At 39.3% G+C, this 24,708-nt stretch overlaps 1 protein-coding gene across 1 annotated transcript in view; it reads right to left on the bottom strand.

Moving 5' to 3' along the window:
* MORC1 (MORC family CW-type zinc finger 1) overlaps nt 1–24,708 on the bottom strand; it is a 167,544-nt gene that overhangs the window by 44,940 nt on the left and 97,896 nt on the right. Inside the window, 3 exon segments of the mRNA XM_086415626.1 lie at nt 3,900–4,145; nt 5,216–5,281; nt 19,909–20,047. Of these exon segments, the coding sequence (XP_086271752.1) occupies nt 3,900–4,145; nt 5,216–5,281; nt 19,909–20,047 (451 nt within the window).

The raw sequence follows: 24,708 nt of genomic DNA, 5'->3' as shown, positions 1-24,708 counted from the left end.
TGATTACCCTGAAATCATTAAGATTTCTTAGACATATCTAAATTTTTGAGTAGACTTTCATCTAGAAGTCCAAGTCTTCTAGAATAGTCTTGAGTGCTAACCTTGCAAACCAAATATCAATCTCTATCCCATCAAAACACTATTTTTTGAGAAACCTGTATAGTGTTTTCCACAGTGACTGCACCAATTTACATTCCCACCAATAGTGTATGAGGATTCTCTTCTCACCAACATTTATTTGTGTTCTTTTTAATGACAGCCATTCTGACAGACATGAGGTAATATCTCAAAGGTTTTGATTTGTGTTTCCCTGATGATTAGTGATGTTGAGCATCCTCTCATGTGTCTTGTTGGCCTTCTGTATGTCTTCTTTGGAGAAATGCATATTTAGATCTTCTGCCCATTTTTTTACTAGGTTGTTTTATATATATACACACACACACACACACACACACACACACACACACAGCTGTATATATATAGCTGTATTAAGTTGTTTGTATATTTTGGAGCTTAATCCCTTGTGGTTACATCATTTGCAAATATTTTATCCCATTCTGTAAGTTGTCTTTTCATTTGGTTTCTGGCTCCCTTTGCTATGGAAAAGCTTTTAAGTTTAATTAGGTTCCATTTGTTTGTTTTTGCTTTTGTTTTCCATTACTCTAGGGGACAGATCCAAAAAAAAATCTTGCTGCGATTTATGTCAAAGAGTGTTCTGCCTATGTTTTCCTCTAGGAGTTGTATAGTATCCAGTCTTACATTTAGGTCTTTAATCCCTTTTGAGTTTATTTTATCACCAATTACAAGGAAAAAACTGCAAAGAAAAAAAAAAAAACACATGGAGGCTAAACAATACGCTACTAAACAACTAGTGGATCACGGAAGAGATAAAAAACACCCAAAAATAAATGAAAACAAAAACAAATTTTTCCAAAACAGAATATGCAGTTCTAAGAGGGAAGTTTATAGTGATACAAGCTTATCCCAAGAAACAAGAAAAATCTCAAACAACCTAAAAATTCTTCCTAAGAGTTGACGTACAACATGTCTTCATTTCTTCCCCTTCCACTTGCTAATCAATCCATTGTAACCTGGTTTCTATTCTCTCCAATTCAATAACAATGAAATTCCTCCTGTGATTATTCCTATCACTACTAAGTCATTAAGTTAGTGAACTTTTTTGGCCTTTGGCCTGGTTGAGTTGACCTTTCAACGGAATTCAGCCTCTCCGATCATCTACACCCCGTATCTCAGCAAACGGGTCAGTGTTCCCTCCTCAAGCCAAATACACAGGAACGAATATGTCCACTTCTCTCCCCTCCACATGATCACCTCACCCACACCACCATTATTTCCCCCCAAGGCCACTGCAATAGCCTTTTAACTGCTCTGCCCACATTCATTCTGCTTGCTGAGAATCCATTTTTCATACTAACCCAAAGCAATCTTTTCTAAAGGAAATTTTGATCATGCCACTTCCCTGTTTAAAATCCTTCAGTGTTTTTCTGTTGCTTTCAGGATAAATACAAAATCCCTTATCAAAGTATCAGCTTGAATGGTTCTGATGACTCCCTGCCCATCTCACACCACAGCCCCCTTTCCCTCACTGCCCCACCACAGCTTAGCTGTCTTCTTAGTGTCAGTGAAGTGTCAGTCAGTCAGTCATGTCCCACTCTTTGCAACCCCATGGCCTGTAGCCTGCCAGGCTCCTGTCCATGGAATTCTCCAGGTAAGAATACTGGAGTGGGTTGCCATTCCCTTCTCCAGGGAGCTGTCTTCTTAAGGTACTTTGTATTCCATGTTCTCTCATTAGCAAATAATGTTTGCACTGATTGGAAATGATCTTCCTCTCCATTTAGCCACTTAATTGGAATTCAAACCTAACAGTTATGTCATCACTTTTTCAAGGAAGACTTCCCTGTCCTCCCAGGGTCAAACCTCCTATTATAACGACTCACACTACTATGTCATAAAAGCTGCCTCAGTGTCCGTTCCCATTTATCTGTATAATCATTGGATTGTCTGTCTCTATCACTAGACTATAAGTTCAGCGGGGACTTGGGACTATAGGTGGTTTTGCTCACAGCTAAATCCCCTGTAGCTGGCTAACATACTGAATGGCACATAACAGATGATTTTACACATAATATATTCACACATACATATGTGAATCTCCATATTTACATTCTAAAATGTGCTATTCTAACACAACTTTGTGATCACTTGTATGTTGTCTTTGAAGCATGCAACCTCCCCATAAAATTAGTCTACAAATCCCAAATCTTGAAATTCCACAGTTAATGAAATCAGGAGTTAAATGAGATATAATTATAAAGTGATAGCAACTGCTTTTTCTATTATAAGCATGCAAAAGTTGAGTATCTGCTGAATAGATGAATTCCTACACTCAAATATAATGCATAATTCAAACTAAAATTCTGAAGAAGGTAGACAGATTCAAGATTCAGTTTGGCCTCAACAGCCTCAAGAAAAGACTTAGGGCCAAAACTTCAAAATTATAGGGATCCGTATTTCAAATAATCTAAGAGAATGAGCTACCCAAAAATGAAGTAAGAAAAGGCTGCCTTTAGGAGGTAATAAGCCTATATCACTAAAGATTTTCAAGAATCCAATACCATTTTTCAGAGATATTACAAAGGAATGTGTGAGATATTTCTGTAATGTAACTATTATTCAGAATAATTCTTTTTTAAGGAACCATGCCTGAAATCTTATCTTCCACCATGCTTAGTACACTATCTTACACAGGGCAGAAGCTCAGTGGATATTTGCCAATGAAATTAGTTCCCTGCTTTCAGATATGATGGCAACTCATTGGAATATTTTCCATGTGGCCCATATTCACCCTTTCAGGGTAAAGTAAATTTTTAGAAACAGTAAAAAAATATTAGTAATCAAGTTTTATCAACAAGGCAGATAAACTAAGCAATAAATTTTGGCTTATAGAAGATTTTTTAAAGGTAGTAAGATAACGAAGTGAAGTGAAGTGAAGTGAAAGTGTTAGTCGCTCAGTGGTGTTCAACTCTTTGTGACCCCATGGACTGTAGCCCTTTGGGACCTCATGGATTGTAGCCTGCCAGGCTTCTCTGTCCATGGAATTCTCCAGGTAATACTGGAGTGTGTAGCCATTCCCTTCCCCAGGGTATCTTCCCAATCCAGGGATCGAACCTTGGGTTCCCCACATTACAGGCAGATTCTTTACCGTCTGAGCCACCAGGGAAGCCAGTGAGAAAATACCTGTGGTCACTGAACACTGATCAGACACAGGGTAAATGCCCACTCAATTTTAAGTGTTGTTATTATTATACACTGAAACTAAGGGCAGATTCTCAAAGAGGAATTAAATAAGCATCAACACTGTAAGAATGAAAGTGTAATTTTTTTTTTTAAAAGAAAGTCATTTAGATACATGGAAATCCTAGGGTGTACATTCATTATAATCAAGCTCAGCAGTTAGTTACATTATCAACATCACATTTTATTTTTCCAGAACTTGGACTATAGGGATAACTACCTATGTAAAATTTGACCAAGCATTTTTGCTATAAAGCACTGAATGCAAATTTCTCAAGATTACAGGTTTATCCTGTATGGATATTTCTCTCTTAAATACAGATTAAAATCTTTATCCCATACAGGTGTTCTTTAGGAGCCCTTCAGTGCTGATATTAGCAATCTGACTTTTCTTCCAAAAGAGACAATGTAGGGAAAAAATAGAAATTGGGACTTTGTCCAGGGAACTCAGATTACAATATGTATGCTATAATTAGAATGCTTTAAAAATGTGAAATGAAGCAAAATCTTTAAAAAATGTTATTTCTGGAAAAGTGAATGACTATACACTTTTGTGAAAAAGTAACAACAACAAAAAAAATCACCTGGTCTCTGCTAGCTAGTTTGACATTTTCCAGTGGAACTGCTGGATAAGTCTGCTGTTGAGGTTTCACTTTCTTCTGCCCAGACTTTTTCATAATTTTAGTCTCTGAAATATACTCTACATCAGAGTCCCCTCCTTCTGTGTTTTTTTCCCAGCCTCTGTGGTTGACCAAAAGCTCAAAGGATGAAAGAGACTCATGCTTCAAGTCATCACTGGAAGGTCTGATTCTCTGAATTTTCTTATTTCCCTTAAATAAGAAAGAACATGCTTTTAATTTGGGGTAGCTGGCTTATTTATAATTAATTACCATTCCCTTATAATCTTATAATATTAGGTGATATTTATTACTAACAACCGGAGAAGGCAATGGCACCCCACTCCAGTACTCTTGCCTGAAGAATCCCAGGGACGGGGGAGCCTGGTGGGCTGCCGTCTCTGGGGTCTCAGAGTCGGACACGACTGAAGCGACTTAGCAGCAGCAGCATTACTAACAACAGTTTTAAAAATCAGAAGCTTAGAAAATAAACTTTGGCAAAGGTATACTGCTATAATGGCTCATTCAGAATTTGATTCAGCAGAGCTGGGCTGAGTCAAGAAGTCTGATCTTAAAGATGCAAAAGACTCCAAATTGGTAATACACTGTGCTTCCTGACTTACTTCTGAGCACAGATTTTCTTGCTTTTGGATCCCTGGTGCATGTAGGTCAGCTATTTATTAACTTAAAATTTGGTTGAGGTTTACAATCTCACCATTTGCCTGCTAAGAAATCTGAATAACCAAAATTGTAAAGAGTTTTTCATAATTTTGTGTGTGTGACTGATATAACTGAAGGTTCAAAAATTTTTAAATTTTAGATAATAACAGACATTTGAGGAATAAAATGTAATATGACATTTAGCAAACATAAGAAACAACGTAGGAATTACATATAGAATGTATTTCTAGGTAAATATATACCTACAGACTCACATACACACTCTCTCTCTGATTTTATATGCATAATTTTATATAACACATATATATTATAAATAATATACTGGAAAGATATAATTATAAGTACATTAAGATATCTAAAATGGTCATCAACTCCATGCAGTAAGACAATGGGTGGTTTAAATTTTCTTATTTATACTTTACTTTCTGAGTTTTTCCTAATAAACATGAATTGTTATAATAAAAAATGATGATGGTGAAAAAATATCTATGAGTGCTTCACTTTCTGAACATATTAAACCATGATGACATTTGGCCCTTGGTAAGTCTTATCATTCCTATGGGAAATGTCACAAATGACTCAATCCCACTTAAATTACTCACCTTAGATGTTGAAGCTTGGAAGGGGCTAGTGAGCTCAGTGATCCTATTCACTGGTATAAACTGAGGCTATTATGGAAAAAAATCATTAGACAAATGTAAGTAAAAACAACTTTTAATTGGCATATTATAATAATTCAATGATCTTCATTTTTTAAAGAAGTGCCAAGCTCACACACTCTTGCCAATCCTTAAGGAGTCCCTTTCAGTTTAGACATACAGTAATGGTATATGATTGGTAGTGACTGGACAGTACAAGATAATGCAATGAAGTATTACAAGCAATACAAGCAAAATTACAAGCAATTACAAGCAAACATCTTATGAGCAATACAAGGGTGCCATGGTATCAGAAATTGTCTCCACAGCCCTCATCTCCCCTCTCTGGAGACCTTTTTTCTCCACGTGTAGTTTCCAGCACCTGGAACAAATCTTGACCATTAGCAATAGCTCTGCACAGGTCAGAGCCCTGGATCTGAGCTTCAAGGGACTGTTGAGGATACACTGCCCTTAACTGTGTCACTAATAACTGACATCCATATTTATATGGTGCTATATTCATATATTACTGGGATAGTCTTTTCTTTTTTTGTAGATATTTAGCTGCTATCATAGTATCTTAAACACACCATTATAAGAGTTTGGTTTTCCCAGACTATCTATCTGCCAGAGTTTTCTATAGGAAGGGTAGGTGGAGGATAAGAGTCTAGGCGAGTTTTTCTTTTTTGTTTCCATAAGCAAAATCTCTTTTCTCATCTCTCCCCAAGAAATTCTTTTTCTCATCTTCTGCAAACATGGCTTTTGAGTACTTTCATGTACACTCCACATCTTCTGTGAACCCAAGCAGGTCCAGTAAGGTTCCAAGGCTATAGATTTTCCATCTCCAGATGAACCCTTCTTTAGTAAGTGTATTTGTGTTGATTCTTTAGAAGTGCTATTGCTGGGTTCTTTCTTCCATTTCTCTCCGTTTCCTCCTGTGGGATTCTTGCATTATCTTGACTGCCTTGGGCAGCCCTGGGGTATTCTGGTATATATTTCCTAGCTCGACTGAAACTGGAGTTTGCATTTTTGTTCTCTATTTTCTGGTTGCTCTTACAAGACTCCCAGGAAAAGAACAGGAAGATGCTACATCTATATAGCCATATTTATAGCAGAAATCACGGTATGTATCACATTGTCTCATAGTCATGGTAACACTTGTATCTCTCTCTGAAAGTCATTTTTTATCTGTAGTACCCATCACAGTGTTTAGCGCTTTGAGTGAGTGAGTGAGTGAAGTCGCTCAGTCGTGTCCAACTCCTTGTGACCCCATAGACCAGCCCACCAGGCTCCTCCACCCGTGGGATTCTCCAGGCAAGAGTACTGGAGTGGGTTGCCATTTCCTTATCCATTAGCACTTTATAGGTACTCAATAAAATGTTGGTGATTAACAGGATAAACAGATGTTCCCAGAGACTATTGCTCATTTCTTTCTCTGTTGAAACACCGCCACAGTTCTATTCTGCACTCATAATGTGACTACTTCTTCATTACCTGTCAGATGTTATCACATATTTGAGATGCTTTATATTAAATGCCAGTATCTTATTCCTGATATAGAGAAATGGATTGAGTGTAGCCTAGTAACAAGGTATGACACACTTACATCATTTGGGTTTGTATCATTTTTGGTGCTAGCTTAAAGATAATTACTTTTTGATAAAAAGTTTTATTACAGTGAGTTTTAACCTGAACGACTAATCACATCACTGAAGTTGTAATAAAAATTTTTAATTCCATTCATTTTCCTCTTTTTATATTCATTTCAGAGTTGTGTTTCTACAAAAGAACTTCAGACATCATAGAAATACACAGCAAAAATGTCTCAACTACATTTTGAATAGAAAAGTACCACTAATGGCAGCACATCTTTGCGTTTTTTGTAAAACAGAAATCTAGGTAACATAGTTAATCCATTTCAAATTCTGTCTCAGTTACTCAATGAATGGTTGTTTGCTAGTGGTAATATCTTTATCATCACCATCACCTCTTCAGATTTCAGAGACTCATCATCACCTTAGAAAGCTTGCTAATATTGGTATTTATTTTTATATGATACTCATAAAGTCTCCCAGGAAGACTGTTACATTTCTTTCCATGTTTGGAAAGTCCTGAAAATCACAGATTCAATAGCAAAAGCTGCAGAACATGAAGTATCTCTGCCAGTAGGAAAAACAGAGGGTCCTTAAAGTCAGGAATAAAGGAGAAAAAGGCTGTGGTGCATAAGAATCATGTGGAGAGCTGGACAGAAAAGCAGATTCCAAGGCTTCTGTCTCAGAGACTCTTGTTGAGTCAGTCTGCTGTAGACCTCAGGAATTTGAATTTTTACAAACATGTGAAGTTCTTACACAAATGACCTGATCATCATAGACTCATGGCCCTGGAAGACAGAGGATTCTACCTTTTAATTTTAGATTCATGCTTAGTGGGACTGTAGAGACAGTATTTTTATGTTTCTGTACTATGAAGGCTTTCTGATCAAATTTTACCAAAACTTTAGACCTAGCCTAGAAGAACAAATTTTAGAATTTAATTTATGACTAATTATTAGTGAGAGAGCATCTGAAGAGATTTACCCCCCTAGAGGTATGTATTTACATGTTAAGGAAGGAATGAGATCTGAGGACGTAGAAGCATAGCTAAAGAAGATAGTCTTATTTTTCCCCTAAGAGATTTACTTATATTCCATAGGGTAACAGTAAGAATCCAGGATCCTTCTCAAAGAGCAAAGAAGTATGTGTCTGACAGGCAATAAGGTGGAGTTAGGGAGGAGGCTGCCCCTCTCTTATATAAATAACCAGATTTTTTTTCCAACTTTCTCGCTGATGATACAAACTCCAGTATATATAGGATAACATATGATCTGCCTCATCTCATCCACTGCCCCAGGGGTACAAATTAGAACAAAAGGGAATCAGAGTAATTATTTGCTATAATTAAATAATAGATCTGCTCTGCTCCAGAAACCTCATGTTTGTATTCAAAGTAAAACAAATATATACAGGCATTACAAACTTAACACCCTGTAAATGAAGATGGGCAACTAATACTCATAGGCTCTAAAATTGGACAAAAGTGAAAGTAAAAAGTAAAGTGTCAGTTGCGCAGTGGTGTCCAACTCTTTGCGACCCCATGGACTGTAGCCCACCGGGTTCCTCTGTCCATGGAATTCTCCAGGCAAGAATACTGGAGTGGGTTGCCATGCCCTCCCTCCAGATGATCTTCCTGACCCAGGGATCGAACCCAGGTCTCCTGTATTGCAAACAGATAAAATTAAATGGATATTCACAAATACCTAGTTTAATCCCATTTTTACTGGGCTGAATCAGGGGGAGGGGTGTGCTAGGATCAAGGACTAGTGACATCAAACAGACCTGAGGTCAGCTTATAAACAACTCTTCCATAAAAAAGAACAAACTCTTGCCATCTGTGACAACATGGACGGACCTACAGGGTATAAAGCTAAGTGAAATAAGTCAGACAGAGAACAACAAATATCACATGATCTCACTTACATGTGGAATTTAAGAGGAAAAAAAAAAAGAACAAAGCAATTAAGAAACAGACTCATAGATATAAGTTAGCGGCTGTCAGAAGATAAAATGGTGAGGAAATGGGCAAAATAGGTGAAAGGGATTAGGAGATACAAACTTTCAATTATAAAATAAATAAGTCAAGAGGATGCAATGTACAGCACAAGAGATACAGTCAGTAATATTCTAACAACTCTCTATGGTGGCTAAACATCGTGGTGATCATTTTGTAACATATGAAAATATTGAGTCATTATGGTATACACTTGAAACTACTATAACACTGTATGTCAATTAAAATTCAAGAGAAAAGAAAAGAATGTGGACAAGCAAATCAAGCTAAGGAGTTGAAGAGCTACTGTTGGACATCTACTGTGCCCAATACTGAGCCAGATGTAGTGATGGGAGATACATGAGGAAGTGAACTCATGATATCTGCCCTCAAAGAATTTCCACACATGTTCCTCATGAGCAATAGTAGCTTGTTTGCTATACTGCGAACACAGGGCCCACAGATGTGACCGTATCATGCATTATCCCTTTTGGAATGACAGGTATCACCACAGAGAAATTAGATCTTTGTCACAAGAGTAATAAAGTAAAACATTTCAATTACAGTGAGCATCATCAGCCTCTTGTTAGACAGAGTGTCATAACAGCTTAGGTGTCATAAATTTTAGATCATGGAAGTTTATGTAAGGAGGCTGAAAAGCTTGATAAACAAATAGATTTTCTAAGGCATCAAGCTCCTTAGTATACAGATTAGAAATCTCAGCATCCTATACAACGATACATTAAAAAGATTATATTCTAAATGAGAAAATGTGTTCACAGTCTTCAGTATAAAGTTGTGCTCAGATATGCCATTTCATTTTGAAAACACAGCTAAAAGTTCAGCGAGCCTTCTCTGCCTTACATTTACTGCTAAACTGTACACTTACTGTGGGAACTGTCAGACCACACGGCCTCAGTTTTTGTGTCCATGCAAGCACCATGAAAGAACAGAAGGCTATTGAGTTTTCTCAACAGGCATGGAATTTTACAAAGGCTCTTCATGTGATGCAAAGACTATGAATGTGACAAATGAAATCCAAATATAGTCTCTATACTCCCACTCAAATGCCAACACTTCATTTTGACCAAGTGTGAGAACATTATGGTGTCCAAGAATAGATGTAGACAGTTTTAAGTCTAACCTATATAGCTTCAACCAATCCAATGAAAAATATTTATCTTTGTATCTAATTGTGAAGAATTCTGCATAAACCAAATTGTTCCTTCAACCCTTCACTCATTTGGCAAACATCTATTATATAAAAGGTCCAGGTCTAAGTGTTATTGGCAACACAAAGATGAATAAAAATGTTCCCTTATTTCAAAAATCTTACAGTCAAACACAGGAGACAGATAAAACACATGACTAACTATAATACCAGGTAGAAAGTGAAACACGGAGACTTCCCTGGTGGTCCAGTGGTTAAGAATCCATCTTCCAAGGCAGGGGATGCGGGTTTGATCCCTGGTTGGGGAACTAAGATCCCACGTGACAGGGGCAACTAAGCCAGTGCACCACAACTAGAGAGAAGCCCACGTGCCACAAATAAGACACAACCTAGTCAAATACACGGAGAAGGCAATGGCACCCCACCCTTTGGAAAATCCCAAAGACGGAGGAGCCTGGTAGGCTGCAGTCCATGGGGTCGCTAGGAATCGGACACGACTGAGCGACTTCACTTTCCCTTTTCACTTTCATGCATTGGAGACGGAAATGGCAACCCACTCCAGTGTTCTTGCCTGGAGAATTACAGGGACGGGGGAGCCTGGTCGGCTGCAGTCTCTGGGGTCGCACAGAGTCGGACATGACTGAAGCGACTTAGCAGCAGTCAAATATATAAATAAAAGTTTTTTAAAAAGTGAAATATGCCCTTAAGAAAGACACACATGAAGGGTAAGGGGAAGTGTAAGAAGGAGATATCTCTACAAGCAGGGAAATGGGAGAAGACTTCACACAGCAATGACATTCATTTTGGACCCTGAAGGACTAGGGAACAAAGGCACTCAGACAAAGTGTCAGGAATGGAGGCATGCGGCATCAAGGAAGTGGAGAACACAGAGGAACCTGCGGGAGCTCAGGGAGAGAATCCTGCAGAAGAGAAGAAACTTATACCAAGGGACTAGTGTCAGATTAGAGAGAGCCTAGACTGTGGCTCCAGATGGGAAATTAACATTAATCACAGAAGGTTAACCCAGAGGACCCAGAGAATACACAAGCAACACAGCACGTCTGCACAAATGAACCGATTATATAAATATACTATACTACCCACTGACTTTGAAAAAAGTTTAAGTATTAGTCAGTCAGTCATGTCCGACTATGTGAGACGCTATGGACTGTGCTTGCCAGGTCCCTCTGGCCGTGGAATTCTCCAGGCAGTGGATTGTTAATGGATTCTCCAATAGAGTGGGTTGCCAATCCCTTCTCCAGGGAATCATCCCAGTGGTACAAATGGGTAAACAGAGTAGGCTTCATCAAGGAATCAAGTTATCATTTGCCTTATAATGATCTGAAGGCATTAAGTGTATTTAAAGTGGTACCAAAATCCCTGAATGAAATGGACCTAAAACAATACTCCATATGTGTGATTATGACACAGCTGTCCTGTTGAACAATAGAAAGTAGAAAAGACTGTAAATTGTGATGTTAAAATTGACTGTGGCTCAGATCATGAACTCCTTATTATCAAATTCAGACTTAAATTGAAGAAAGTAGGGAAAACCACTAGACCATTCAGGTATGACCTAAATCAAATCCCTTATGATTATACAGTGGAAGTGAGAAATAGATTTAAGGGCCTAGATCTGATAGATACAGTGCCTGATGAACTATGGACTGAGGTTCATGACATTGTACAGGAGACAGGGATCAAGACCATCCCCATGGAAAAGAAATGCAAAAAAGCAAAATGGCTATCTGGGGAGGCCTTACAAATAGCTGCGAAAAGAAGAGAAGTGAAAAACAAAGGAGAAAAGGAAAGATATAAGCATTGACTGCAGAGTTCCAAAGAATAGCAAGAAGAGATAAGAAAGCCTTCCTCAGCGATCAATGTAAAGAAATAGAGGAAAACAACAGAATGGGAAAGACTAGAGATCTCTTCAAGAAAATTAGAGATACCAAGGGAAGATTTCATGCAAAGATGGGCTTGATAAAGGACAGAAATGGTATGGACCTAACAGAAGCAGAAGATATTAAGAAGAGGTGGCAGGAATACACAGAAGAACTGTACAAAAAAGATCTTCACGACCCAGATAATCACGATGATGTGATCACTCATCTAGAGCCAGACATCCTAGAATGTGAAGTCAAGTGGGCCTTAGAGAGCATTACCACGAACAAAGCTAGTGGAGGTGATGGAATTCCAATTGAGCTATTTGAAATCCTGAAAGATGATGCTGTGAAAGTGCTGCACTCAACATGCCAGCAAATTTGGAAAATTCAGCAGTGGCCACAGGACTGGAAAAGGTCAGTTTTCATTCCAATCCCAAAGAAAGGCAATGCCAAAGAATGCTCAAAGTACCGCACAACTGCACTATCTCACATGCTACTAAAGTAATGCTCAAAATTCTCAAAGACAGGCTTCAGCAATACATGAACCGTGAACTTGCTGATGTTCAAGCTGGTTTTAGAAAAGGCAGAGGAACCAGAGATCAAATTGCCAACATCTGCTGGATCATGGAAAAAGCAAGAGAGTTCCAGAAAAACATCTATTTCTTCCTTATTGACTATGCCAAAGCCTTTGACTGTGTGGATCACCATAAACTGTAGAAAATTCTGAAAGAGATGGGAATACCAGAACACCTGATCTGCCTCTTGAGAAATGTGTATGCAGGTCAGGAAGCAACAGTTAGAACTGGACATGGAACAGCAGAATGGTTCCAAATAAGAAAAGGAGTATGTCAAGGCTGTATACTGTCACCCTGCTTATTTAACTTCTATGCAGAGTACATCATGAGAAACACTGGACTGGAAGAAACACAAGCTGGAATCAAGATTGCCGGGAGAAATATCAATAACCTCAGATATGCAGATGACACCACCCTTATGGCAGAAAGTGAAGAGGAACTCAAAAGCCTCTTGAAAGTGAAAGAGGAGAGTGAAAAAGTTGGCTGAAAGCTCAACATTCAGAAAACTAAGATCATGGCATCTGGTCCCATCACTTCATGGGAAATAGATGGGGAAACAGTGGAAACAGTGTCAGACTTTATTTTTTTGGGCTCCAAAATCAGTGCAGATGGTGACTGCAGCCATGAAATTAAAAGATGCTTACTCCTTGGAAGGAAAGTTATGACCAACCTAGATAGCATATTCAAGAGCAGAGACATTACTTTGCCAACAAAGGTTCATCTAGTCAAGGCTATGGTTTTTCCTGTGGTCATGTATGGATGTGAGAGTTGGACTGTGAAGAAGGCTGAGCGCCGAAGAATTGATGCTTTTGAACTGTGGTGTTGGAGAAGACTCTTGAGAGTCCCTTGGACTGCAAGGAGATCCAACCAGTCCATTCTGAAGGAGATCAGCCCTGGGATTTCTTTGGAGGGAATGATGCTAAAGCTGAAACTCCAGTACTTTGGCCACCTCATGTGAAGAGTTGACTCACTGGAAAAGACTCTGATGCTGGGAGGGATTTGGGGCAGGAGGAGAAGGGGACGCCAGAGGATGAGATGGCTGGATGGCATCACTGACTCGATGGACGTGAGTCTGAGTGAACTCCGGGTGTTGGTGATGGACAGGGAGGCCTGGGGTGCTGTGATTCATGGGGTTGCAAAGAGTCGGACATGAATGAGTGAATGAACTGAACTGAACTGAACTGAAAACTAAGAAAAGGGCAAAATTGAGTACTGCCAAATCCTCAAATGCAGAGGACTTGATTCTGTTACTCTGTCTTATGGTTTTAAAATTCTTGTCTAGGTTTACTGAAAAACAGAATGACAATTATCTAGCTGATGGGCCAATTAGTAGCTAAACAATCAAGAGTGATGATAAAAATGAAAATGCTTCATTACTTGGCCAGCAGGTGTCACTTGTCACTCGGTATAGAAAACAGCAGGTGATGAGGAATGAGCGCGGAAACGCACAGTGAGGAACACTCATACATCTCTTCAGAGAGGAGAAGGAGCAGAATGTGCTGCTTCAGAAGCACAATTTATAAAGTGGCTCTTGGCTTGCTGGCACAACTTATCAATTACATCTTGGATTTGAGCCCTCCTACTAGGTTTATGAACTTATACATTTCTCTTAACAAATATGATTTGCATTATATCAGCTTGTGGCCTTTGTGAATGTTTTCATATCCTTTTTGACTATATTTATCATATGAGATTGTGAGCAGATTGTGTTGGAATTAGGGAAAAAGGAAACCAAAGTTAACTTCACCATTTAAAGATGTATGACTGATTCAACTTACTGAATTGCTCTGAAATTCACTCTCTTTCTGATATTATAATTGTTATAACTGTAATGTGAGGATTAAATACAATACCACCTGTGGAAATGATAGTAGCTTTGAACCAACATGTTTAATTTTTCCCTAGAGGACAAGATCTAATCACTGAGGTACCTCTTCTACCAGCAGTTTTCTGACCCACTGTGAATTTTCTCTAAGTAGGGCATCCTGCAGTGGGGCACCTAGAATCTAGACTTTGTCACTCTGCATACCAGTAGTATGCATAAAGGGTGGAGAAGACACTGCAGCTGCTGATTTCTGATACTAATACCATCATACTACCCTTCCTACCATTATTCCATCCTCCCTGGTTGTCAGTGATACAAAACCAACAACCAAAGAATCGAAGATCCTGAAAGGCTTTTGATTTACCAAGTTAACTCTTTGTTTTCCAGATCAAGATGCCTTCTGCCATTAAAACGGAAATGCAAGAGTAAGAAATGAAGTATGCAGATTTGGGCCATTTTTATATTTGCTCCCCAGATTTAATCAACGAATAAGTGAACACTGGTATCCAGAGGCAGGAAGAGAGAACAGGAGGTGGGCAAACCATAATTTCATGGCATGCAACTCATTATTTCCTGATATTGAGAGAATGGGCACCACTGATAGATATAGTGGAATGATGGTAACACACTACCCATTACTTGATTTTCCAGTGATGTCTATCCTACACCTGAATAGTGTGTGCACTGAACCTGAATGGCACCAATGCCCTGTTTTTCTCACTTTGCCACCCTTCCTACGTCATAGTCTAACAGCACTTCTTCTAAAAAGCAGTCAGGAACAAAGTAAATTCTCATTGAATATTGGATGGTTTTGAGTCTTTTTTTCTGGCATCAAACAGCTATTACCAAATTAGTTTTTGAATACTTTCATAAATAATTTTTGTGAAAGGGGAACTGAGCTCACCTTTCAGAGGTCCTCTATTCAGTATTTACCATATCTTATAATGATTTATACAGTTTTTAAAAGACAAGCATGTCACAGAAATGCTGAGTTTATTTTTTAAAATACGTAAGTTTAGCATGTAATTTAAAAGACTGGTTCCATGAAGGAAAAAGCCCGTGCTCATCTCCAGGTCTTTGTTTATAATGCTCTTCGCACCTAGAATGCCCTGTTCTTTCCCTTTATTTACCCAAAATAGACTTTAAGATACAAATTGTGTCACTTCCTTTATGAAACTTTTTTGAATGAAGCCACCCTCCCTATTTTCTTGTAACTTCTGATTTAGTTTCAGCTATGGTGAAGAATCGGCAAAGGCAACGGCACCCCACTCCAGTACTCTTGCCTGGAAAATCCCATGGACGGAGGAGCCTGGTGGGCTGCAGTCCATGGGGTCACTAAGAGTTGGACACAACTGAGCGACTTCACTTTCACTTTTCACTTTCATGCATTGGAGAAGGAAATGGCAACCCACTCTAGTGTTCTTGCTTGGAGAATCCCAGGGACGGGGAAGCCTCGTAGGCTGCCATCTATGGAGTCACACAGAGTCGGACATGACTGAAGTGACTTAGCAGCAGCAGCAGCAGCAGCAGTATGGTAAAGAATCTGCCTGCAATTCAGGAGACCTGGGTTCGATCCCTGGGTTGGGAAGATCCCCTGGAGGAGGGCATGGCAACCCACTCCAGTATTCTTGTCTGGAGAATCCCCATGGACAGAGAAGCCTGATGGGCTACAGTCCATTGGGTCACAAAGAGTCAGACACAACTGAACGACTAAGCACAGCACATGATCAGACAAGTACTGAACTAGCACTGGTTTACAGTGGTTGCTAATTTTTAAATAGCTGTCAGACTTGGTCCTCAAAGGGACTGTATATTATCCAAGGTCATGTTTTATTTCATGATTCAACAACTATCTGTTGAATACATGCCAGGCAGTGTTTTTGGTAATAGACAGTGAACAAAACCAAAACTATCCTTACAATCATGGGGCTTACATTGTGGTATTAGAGTTATTTGGTGGCTCAGAGGTTAAAGCGTCTGCCTGCAATGTGGGAGACCTGGGTTTGATCCCTGGGTCAGGAAGATCCCCTGGAGAAGGAAATGGTAACCCACTCCAGTAGTCTTGTCTGGGGAATACCATGGATGGAGGAGCCTGGTGGGCTACAGTCCACGGGGTTGCAAAGAGCTGGACACAACTGAGCGACTTCACTTTCACTTATTCCCCACCATGCCAAGCACAGAACAGCTCCAAGGGCAAGTATGCGTTTAATGACCACCTCAAAATTATGTCAACAACAGAGGAATGGATAAAGAAGATGTGGTACATATATACAATGGAATATTACTCAGCCATAAAAAATAAAAAAATAATGCCATTTGCAGCAACATGGATGGATCTAGAGATTGTCATACTGACTGAAGTAAGCCAGACACAAAAGGACAAATATATATGATTTTGCTTATGAATGGAATCTAAAAAAAAAAGGTGTAAATGTTATTGACAAACCAGAAGTAGAGCCATGGATATAGGAAACAAACTTATGGTTACGAGAGGATAAGGGGCAGGGAGGATAAATTGGATGACTGGGATTGACGTATATACACTACTATATATAAAACAGACCAGTAATGAGAATCTACTGAACAGCATAGGAACCTCTACTCAATATTTGTAATGTCCTATGTGGAAATAGAATCTTACAAAGAGCAGATATGTGGATATATTCGATCGATTCACTTTGCTGTACAGCAGAAACTAACACAATATTGTAATTCAACTAACTCCAATTAAAAAAAATTAACTGGTTTCCTATGGTTAGGTGAACCCTAACCAAATTTTTCCTTGATTACCACAAAAACAGGGTCAGTTAAGGACCCTGAACCCTGGAAGCGTGTTAAAGATGTGAGGATTGTTTTCACAAAAGCAGGCGAGGGGAAGATGATGAGTTTTAACATCCTTTGAACTGTTTGGAGTAGGTTTCTATTTAAGTACTGCTAAACTTTTTTGTTTATATCTGAAACAGACTGAATCTATAAACCTGGCTCAAGTTTTTATGAAAAAACCGACTACCAAGAAAGAAAGAATAAGTAGAATGGATGGCTCAAATCTGTTATTTCATCAGCCTCCATCAAAATCTCTACCTTGATGATGAATAAAACATCCAATCCTAGACAGAAAAAGGTAATTAAGACTTCATGACATACACTCTCACTATCTAAGGGTCAGTGCTACCCTCTATAGGAAAAAAATATCCAGAGACTGCAATAAAGATAAAACCAGTTCAAGATGTGCTGAATGCCTTCATAAAAATAAAAGGGGTGTTAAGGAAAGTAAGAAATAAAACAAAAGGCAGAGGAACCAGAGATCAAATTGCCAACATCTGCTGGATCATGGAAAAAGCAAGAGAGTTCCAGAAAAACATCTATTTCTGCTTTATTGACTATGCCAAAGCCTTTGACTGTGTGGATCACCATAAACTGTGGAAAATTCTGAAAGAGATGGGAATACCAGAACACCTGACCTGCCTCTTGAGAAATGTGTATGCAGGTCAGGAAGCAACAGTTAGAACTGGACATGGAACAGCAGACTGGTTCCAAATAGGAAAAGGAGTACGTCAAGGCTGTATACTGTCACCCTGCTTATTTAATTTCTATGCAGAGTACATTATGAGAAACGCTGGACTGGAAGAAACACAAGCTGGAATCAAGATTGCCGGGAGAAATATCAATAACCTCAGATATGCAGATGACATCACCCTTATGGCAGAAAGTGAAGAGGAACTCAAAAGCCTCTTGATGAAAGTGAAAGTGGAGAGTGAAAAACTTGGCTTAAAGCTCAACATTCAGAAAACTAAGATCATGGCATCTGGTCCCATCACTTCATGGGAAACAGATGGGGAAACAGTGGAAACAGTGTCAGACTTTATTTTTCTGAGCTCCAAAATCACTGCAGATGGTGACTGCAGCCATGAAATTAAAAGACGCTTACTCCTTGGAAAGAAAGTTATGACCAACCTAGACAGCATACTCAAGAGCAGAGACATTACTTTGCCAACAAAGGTTCATCTAGTCAAGGCTATGGTTTTTCCTGTGGTCATGTATGGATGCAAGAGTTGGACTGTGAAGAAGGCTGAGCGCTGAAGAGTTGATGCTTTTGAACTGTGGTGTTGGAGAAGACTCTTGAGAGTCCCTTGGACTGCAAGGAGATCCAACCAGTCCTTTCTGAAGGAGATCAGCCCTGGGATTTCTTTGGAGGGAATGATGCTAAAGCTGAAACTCCAGTACTTTGGCCACCTCATGCAAAGAGTTGACTCATTGGAAAAGACTCTGATGCTGGGAGGGATTGGGGGCAAGAGGAGAAGGGGACGACAGAGGATGAGATGGCTGGATGGCATCACTGACTCGATGGACATGAGTCTCAGTGAACTCCGGGAGATGGTGATGGACAGGGAGGCCTGGGGTGCTGTGATTCATGGGGTCGCAAAGAGTCGGACACGACTGAGCAACTGATCTGATCTGATCTGATTAAAATAACAACCAGTGATGATATCTTTATGTCTGACCTGTTACAAAACTCAAAAGCAGACACTCTAGGATATGTAAAATGTTGAGCAACTTTGAAGAGTGAAGACTGGTTAGGTGAATATGTTTCCAAATGACTTTCACTCTCTTCCCCAAAGAAACTCTGAGACTTCAGGCTAAAAGGGGAGAGTCAGTGTTTGTTGTCTATGACCCCAGGTGGTGGCTGACCTGCACAGCAGATCCTCAGCAAAGGTAGAGAGGTAAGAAGATGAAGCTGGGGTAGAAAAGAAGGTTTATTTTCCATGAACCCAGGAACACACATAATAATCAGGTAGTAAGCCCGAGTGTCTTAACTCCCAATTCAGGAAGGGAATTTTCTACTCAAACGAGCATTTTATTTCCTGACATCCACACAGGAGTCAACACATTTGGACATATGCTGCTGACCTCCTCAATTTCTATTTGAGGAACTTGACAGGCAACACAATTAAAAAATGCTGAACTTGGGTGCTAAATCTACAGAAAGGGATGCAATTACTTTATTAGTTAAGAGATTAAAACCGTAATTCTGCACACCACTTTTTCTTTCACTTGCAATTGTCATGGTTATCTATATTTACTGATACTGTTTTATTTATTGAATTTTCTTAACAATTAAATAAGACGTTAAGTTCCTGTATTTATAGGCTAGTATTTTTTAAAAGAATAACTCTTTACCTCAAAACATCTACCCTCAGGGAAGAAGCCTAATGAGATAAAAAGAGCATAATCTTTGTAGTCATATACATCTGAGTCCCAAACTTGACTGTGTGACCTTTGACATACCGGCTGACCTCTACAAGGCTGTACTCACACCCTAGACTGGAAATATATTCCCTTATTTCTCACACACTATTGTGGAGATGGACTTTTATTATCACATATAAAAATATAGCATTATTTGAAGAAGTCCTTTCCCTTTCTGGATCCCTGGAGTACCTGTGATCACCTCTAGAACAGTCCTTAGATCCAAAATGAAAAGGAGGTGACAAAAAAAGAAGAAAAAAAGAGGCTACACATTTATTTGGGTAAACCATTTTAGTTAGTCTGTATGCACAAAATCTGTACTCACGCTCAAGAATCTGGGTAGCTTTTGGAAAGAATTACTAACAGCTCACCTGTTGACGTGGTTCTACCAGCTGATTTTGGTACCTCTGGACTGATTCTCGAAGCTGCCTGTCTTTCTCATTCTTTGACTGTGATACTGTGCTCATAGTGCCCAGGGGTATGGAAGGTAGATGTTCTGTCCGATGACAACTTTTTACAACCAAGTACAAGAGAGAACATCAGGAAGAAATATAAAACTATTTACTGTCTGCAAAAGATTATTTATTTCGACAGGAATTGTCTCTGGCTTACACCCAAAACTCAAATACAGCATTGCTCAAATACAGCATTATATTGAGAATTTAGGTAACACATTAAGTTTCCACTTTTCTTGGAAAAGAACTTAATGGAAAATGTGAAGGGTACTACGGATTTACAAGAAAGGGAGAATATTCATTATTTACTAACGTTTCATTTATCCTGAGTTATCACCAAATGAGAACTTCTGCAAAAATATTTTTTAGATAACTGAAGCTTAATTCATTACTACCATGCATTATTCTTTTCCCAAAATATCTGGGATAGAAATCTGTGGTGGTGGTTTAGTCACTCAGTCATGTCCAACTCTTTGCAACCCCATAGACTGTAGCCCTCCAGGCTCCTCTGTCCATGGAATTCTCAAGAATAGTGTAGTGGGTTGTCATTTCCTTCTCCAATATGTCTCTGTAAAAATACACCAAAAATTCTGCTTCGGAAGCACATAGATCCTTTGTTTGAGGATTGAGACTCACTGTGAAGACCAGTGACTACTATGATGGGAGGCAGCACCTTGTGATCACCTCAGGGGTTATGGAGCCACATGGTGGAGCCCCATCGAGCAGCCCAGCACCCCATCTTCCTCTCCCTGCTGCTGGAGGCACACCAGCTGCTAGAGAACTCTCAGCTTCCTAGCCTTACTGATGGGCTGTCTCCAGTCACCAGTGGGTTAATACATGCATTACATAATCAAGCAGAATTGTCTATAAATTGCAATAAACAGGCTGTGCCTGAGGGCTTCTGTCTTTATGGTTGAAAAGAATACTAATGATTTTTGAGACATATGCATGGGAAGGTTTGAGGCCTTTTTTCCATCCTACTTCTGATTTCATGGCTATGTTCTGGGGCGCTGAGCTAGCCAAACTGCTGAAAAATTGAGATACCATCTTATTTCACTTTGGTATGGAGGCCTGGCAGGGACAAGAAGTTCCATTCCCATTGGACATGGCCTCAATCCAGGGCATAGCTGAGGACATGCAATGTGGGAAGGGGGTACAAAATGCTGAAGTTGATTCTCAGAGCCTTACACAAGAGTTTTTCTACCCCTGGTAGGTACCAAAAAGAGGGGGAAGTGCGTGTCATAAAATACATGGGTGCTAAGCTCGGAAAGGGAGGAGGAGGTTGAGAATAGAGACAAGGGCCTCTTCAATCTGAAACAGTGCAGGGAAAGCTAAGCATCTCACTCTCACTACATTTCTCTATTTCCCAGGGTTCACCATATATTTTTCTTGCCCCCACCAACAGAGAAGAGTGAGGACTACAATCAAATTCAAGTACTGCTGTGAAAAACACTTAATTCCACCCACATATGGTATTTGTTTTTATTGTTATTTTCAAAGAAAAGTGGTAGATAAATCAGAGGGACACCTACCTATATATATAAAACCTATATATATATAACCACATGCAGTGTTCATCTGAAGACATCTGTGGGATAGTACCCACACAGGTTTATATTTCATTTGAGAAAGGAACCTTGTGGTAACATTAAGTTTTTATTTAGAAAAGAAAAACCTCAATTAATTTATTAAAATGCAATCTGTTTGATTGTCCTCAAAGATTTTTATAAACAAATTAAATCTTAATATGCAATATAAGCCATATTTTAAATATTTTTAAATATCCTTTCCAAAACTCACTTTTGGGTCTAGTCAAATGATAGGCATCATTTTTACTCTGCTGGTGATCCCTGTTCTAATATATACAAATACACAGAATGAATGTAATGGAAGCACACTGATACTTATTTCTTGGGTACTGTGACCAAAATGTGTAGCCTCCCTCTGTGCTTAAGGTGGAAAACAAAACAAAACAAAAAGGTGTCTTGGGAAAGAATGACTCCATTTTAAGCTGCCTGAGTCACCAACGCAGAACACTATCATTTGTAAAAGGGTATGTTTTACCACCACAAAATATTTGTCTGGATTTGGCTTCCTGAGCTAAAGATCCCTACAGAGTGGGGAGAGTAGTAAGGCAGAAAGAGCACAGGTTTTGAATCAAAGTGCTTGGATTCAAGTTTCAGGCTTAGGGAGGAATGGTGGACAGGTCACTGAACCCCCCTTAGCTTCACTGTTTTCTCCTCTGAGATTTGGAGAAAGCTCACGTGGTTATTCGGAGAAGGCGATGGCACCCCACTCCAGTACTCTTGCCTGGAAAATCCCATGGATGGAGGAGCCTGGTGGGCTGCAGTCCATGGGGTCGCTAAGAGTCGGACATGACTGAGCAACTTCACTTTCACTTTTCACTTTCATGCATTGGAGAAGGAAATGGCAACCCACTCCAGTATTCTTGCCTGGAGAATCCCAGGGACAGAGGAGCCTGGTGGGCTGCCGTCTACGGGGTCGCACAGAGTCGGACATGACTGAAGCGACTTAGCAGTACGTGGTTATTGTAATGAAATGACATAACATGTAACTTCAATGTAAGAGGGAGATATTATTGTATTTCCTGTCCCAGTTCTGGTTACACAAACTTTGTTCATTCAAATGCTGTTCACTGGCTTTAACCCTGCTGACAATTGGCAGGTGACAATTAACTGGTGACAATAAACTGCATTTTCTGTAAATACATATGATGCCACTTTTCACCCCGTATTGCTATCCTTTCACTCATCCAGTATTGCCTAATAAATAACTATACTTCCTTTCTCATCATTTTAACACACATTTTATCCACGTCTAACAGTGCATATATATCAGAGTTTTGCTATTTCACAGCATAGTCTCAAAGTATGCATGGTCCATTTAAACATACTGAATCAGAGAACTGAATGAGGTCATCAGATCAACTTCTCTTCCCATGGGAATCTTCATCTGCATTGCTGTTGATAATCTCCCTTAAAGGAAGTATCAACTTTCAAGTAACTGCCCTTATAATCAAGAGTTTTTCTCCATAGCTCCCATTTCTAAATCTCTTGCTCTCACTTTAAGCATTGTTTTTGTCTTCATCTTTTCAGTGGAAATGAAATGCAGATGGTCAAAATTATGTCAGTATATTTAAAGAATCAAGGACTTAAGAAATTATAAATATAGGACTTTTTGCATTTCAGGCTTTTAAGGGCCATCCGTTTTCTGTGAACATGGCAAATTTATCTTGCCTGTCATCAGAAATGGCAGTGTTTTGATGTATAAAAGAGACAGAATTAGTATGGCTTTGAAACTAATTTTATAACACTCAGTGATGGCATCACCACTTTTCAAGGAGAAGGGACAAGCATGTCAATTCAAGGATAATGATTAGCTGGAGAAAAGGGAATCTATAGAGGTCAGATCCCCAGTTCTGTGGATCTGAGATGGCCTAAGGCTGGAGTGAGAAGTCATAGATATATGGCTAAAATATAATGGGAAAAAAAGTGAAAGTGTTAGTTACTCAGTTGTGTCCGACTCTTTGCGATCCTGTGGACTGTAGCCTGCCAGGCTCCTCTTTCCATGGAATTCTTCAGGCAAGAATACTGGAGTGCGTTGCCATTTCCTTCTCCAGGGGATCTTTCCAACCCAGGTCTCTTGCACTGCAGGCAGATTCTTTACCATCTGAGCTACCAGAGGAATCTAAATCCTCATGGCTTATTACTAAGGGCCCCCCAGTGACCAGGGACTTAAGACTGTCCTTAAAAAGGGATTCAGCTGGACCTAGAAAAGGTGCAGAGGGTACTATTATTGCACTCTATTCTATGTGATGGGAAGATGAGTTATAGAGAGGTTTTATCATTTGTCCAAGGCTTCACAGGCTAAAGGAGCCATGAGTCAAACCTAGGTAGTCTGGCCCCAGAGTCTGAACTTTAAACACTATCCCACACTGCATGAAAGTTTTGAGCTCACAGAAAGTGATCAATATTATCACCTTTTTTTTTTTTTGGACAGTTGAGGGATGGCACCAATTTTATTTACATTTCCAAGCACAAGTCTTTCCACAGAGAAATTTAAAAAACAAAACAAAAACAAAAAAAAACCAACTTATTTTAAACAACAAATGGGTGAAAATAATGACAGTAATAATTAAGACACTATCCATCAGACTATTCTTAATATCGAAACTGAGCCACTACTGTGTTCCTATTTGGGAGATAGTCAAGTTACAGGTTAGGACTAGAATCAGGTTGGCAGTCAGAAGATCAAGGCCAGCAGCTTCATAAATAGTCTTCTCAACCCCTGTTTGGGCTTCAATTTTCACTTCTCTTAAATGAAGAAGTGAGTCTAGATCAGTGTTTTATAATCATGCTCCCTGGGGCTGTAGGCTTTTTACAGAGAGCAGGAGACAGAAATGAGAAGTAGATACCTCTGGCCCCAAGATTCTCAGCCTCCAATTCAATCAGGACAGTTCTGTTTTTATCTGTTTTATATACCTGAGGTCAGAGACAAATTTTATTTGGGGATTAAAAAAAAAAAGGTTCTGCTGCAATCCAAGAAAGGGAGACTGAAAAACCCCTTGGGCCATGTGAAATCTAAGAGCCCCATCACCTATGACATTTTTCATTAATCTCTAAATATGATTAACTTGAAGACTCCAGGTTGAAGAGGTTTTAGTAGCAGTTTCTAAATGTTTTATTCCTTCTTATT

Source organism: Bos grunniens, chromosome 1, assembly GCF_055505025.1.
Source record: "Bos grunniens cultivar Pamir isolate PY7600 chromosome 1, Bosgru_T2T1.0, whole genome shotgun sequence".
Taxonomy (NCBI): Eukaryota; Metazoa; Chordata; class Mammalia; order Artiodactyla; family Bovidae; genus Bos; species Bos grunniens.
Note: the sequence above shows the minus strand (reverse complement) of the source record. Positions and strands in the feature narration are given on the sequence as shown.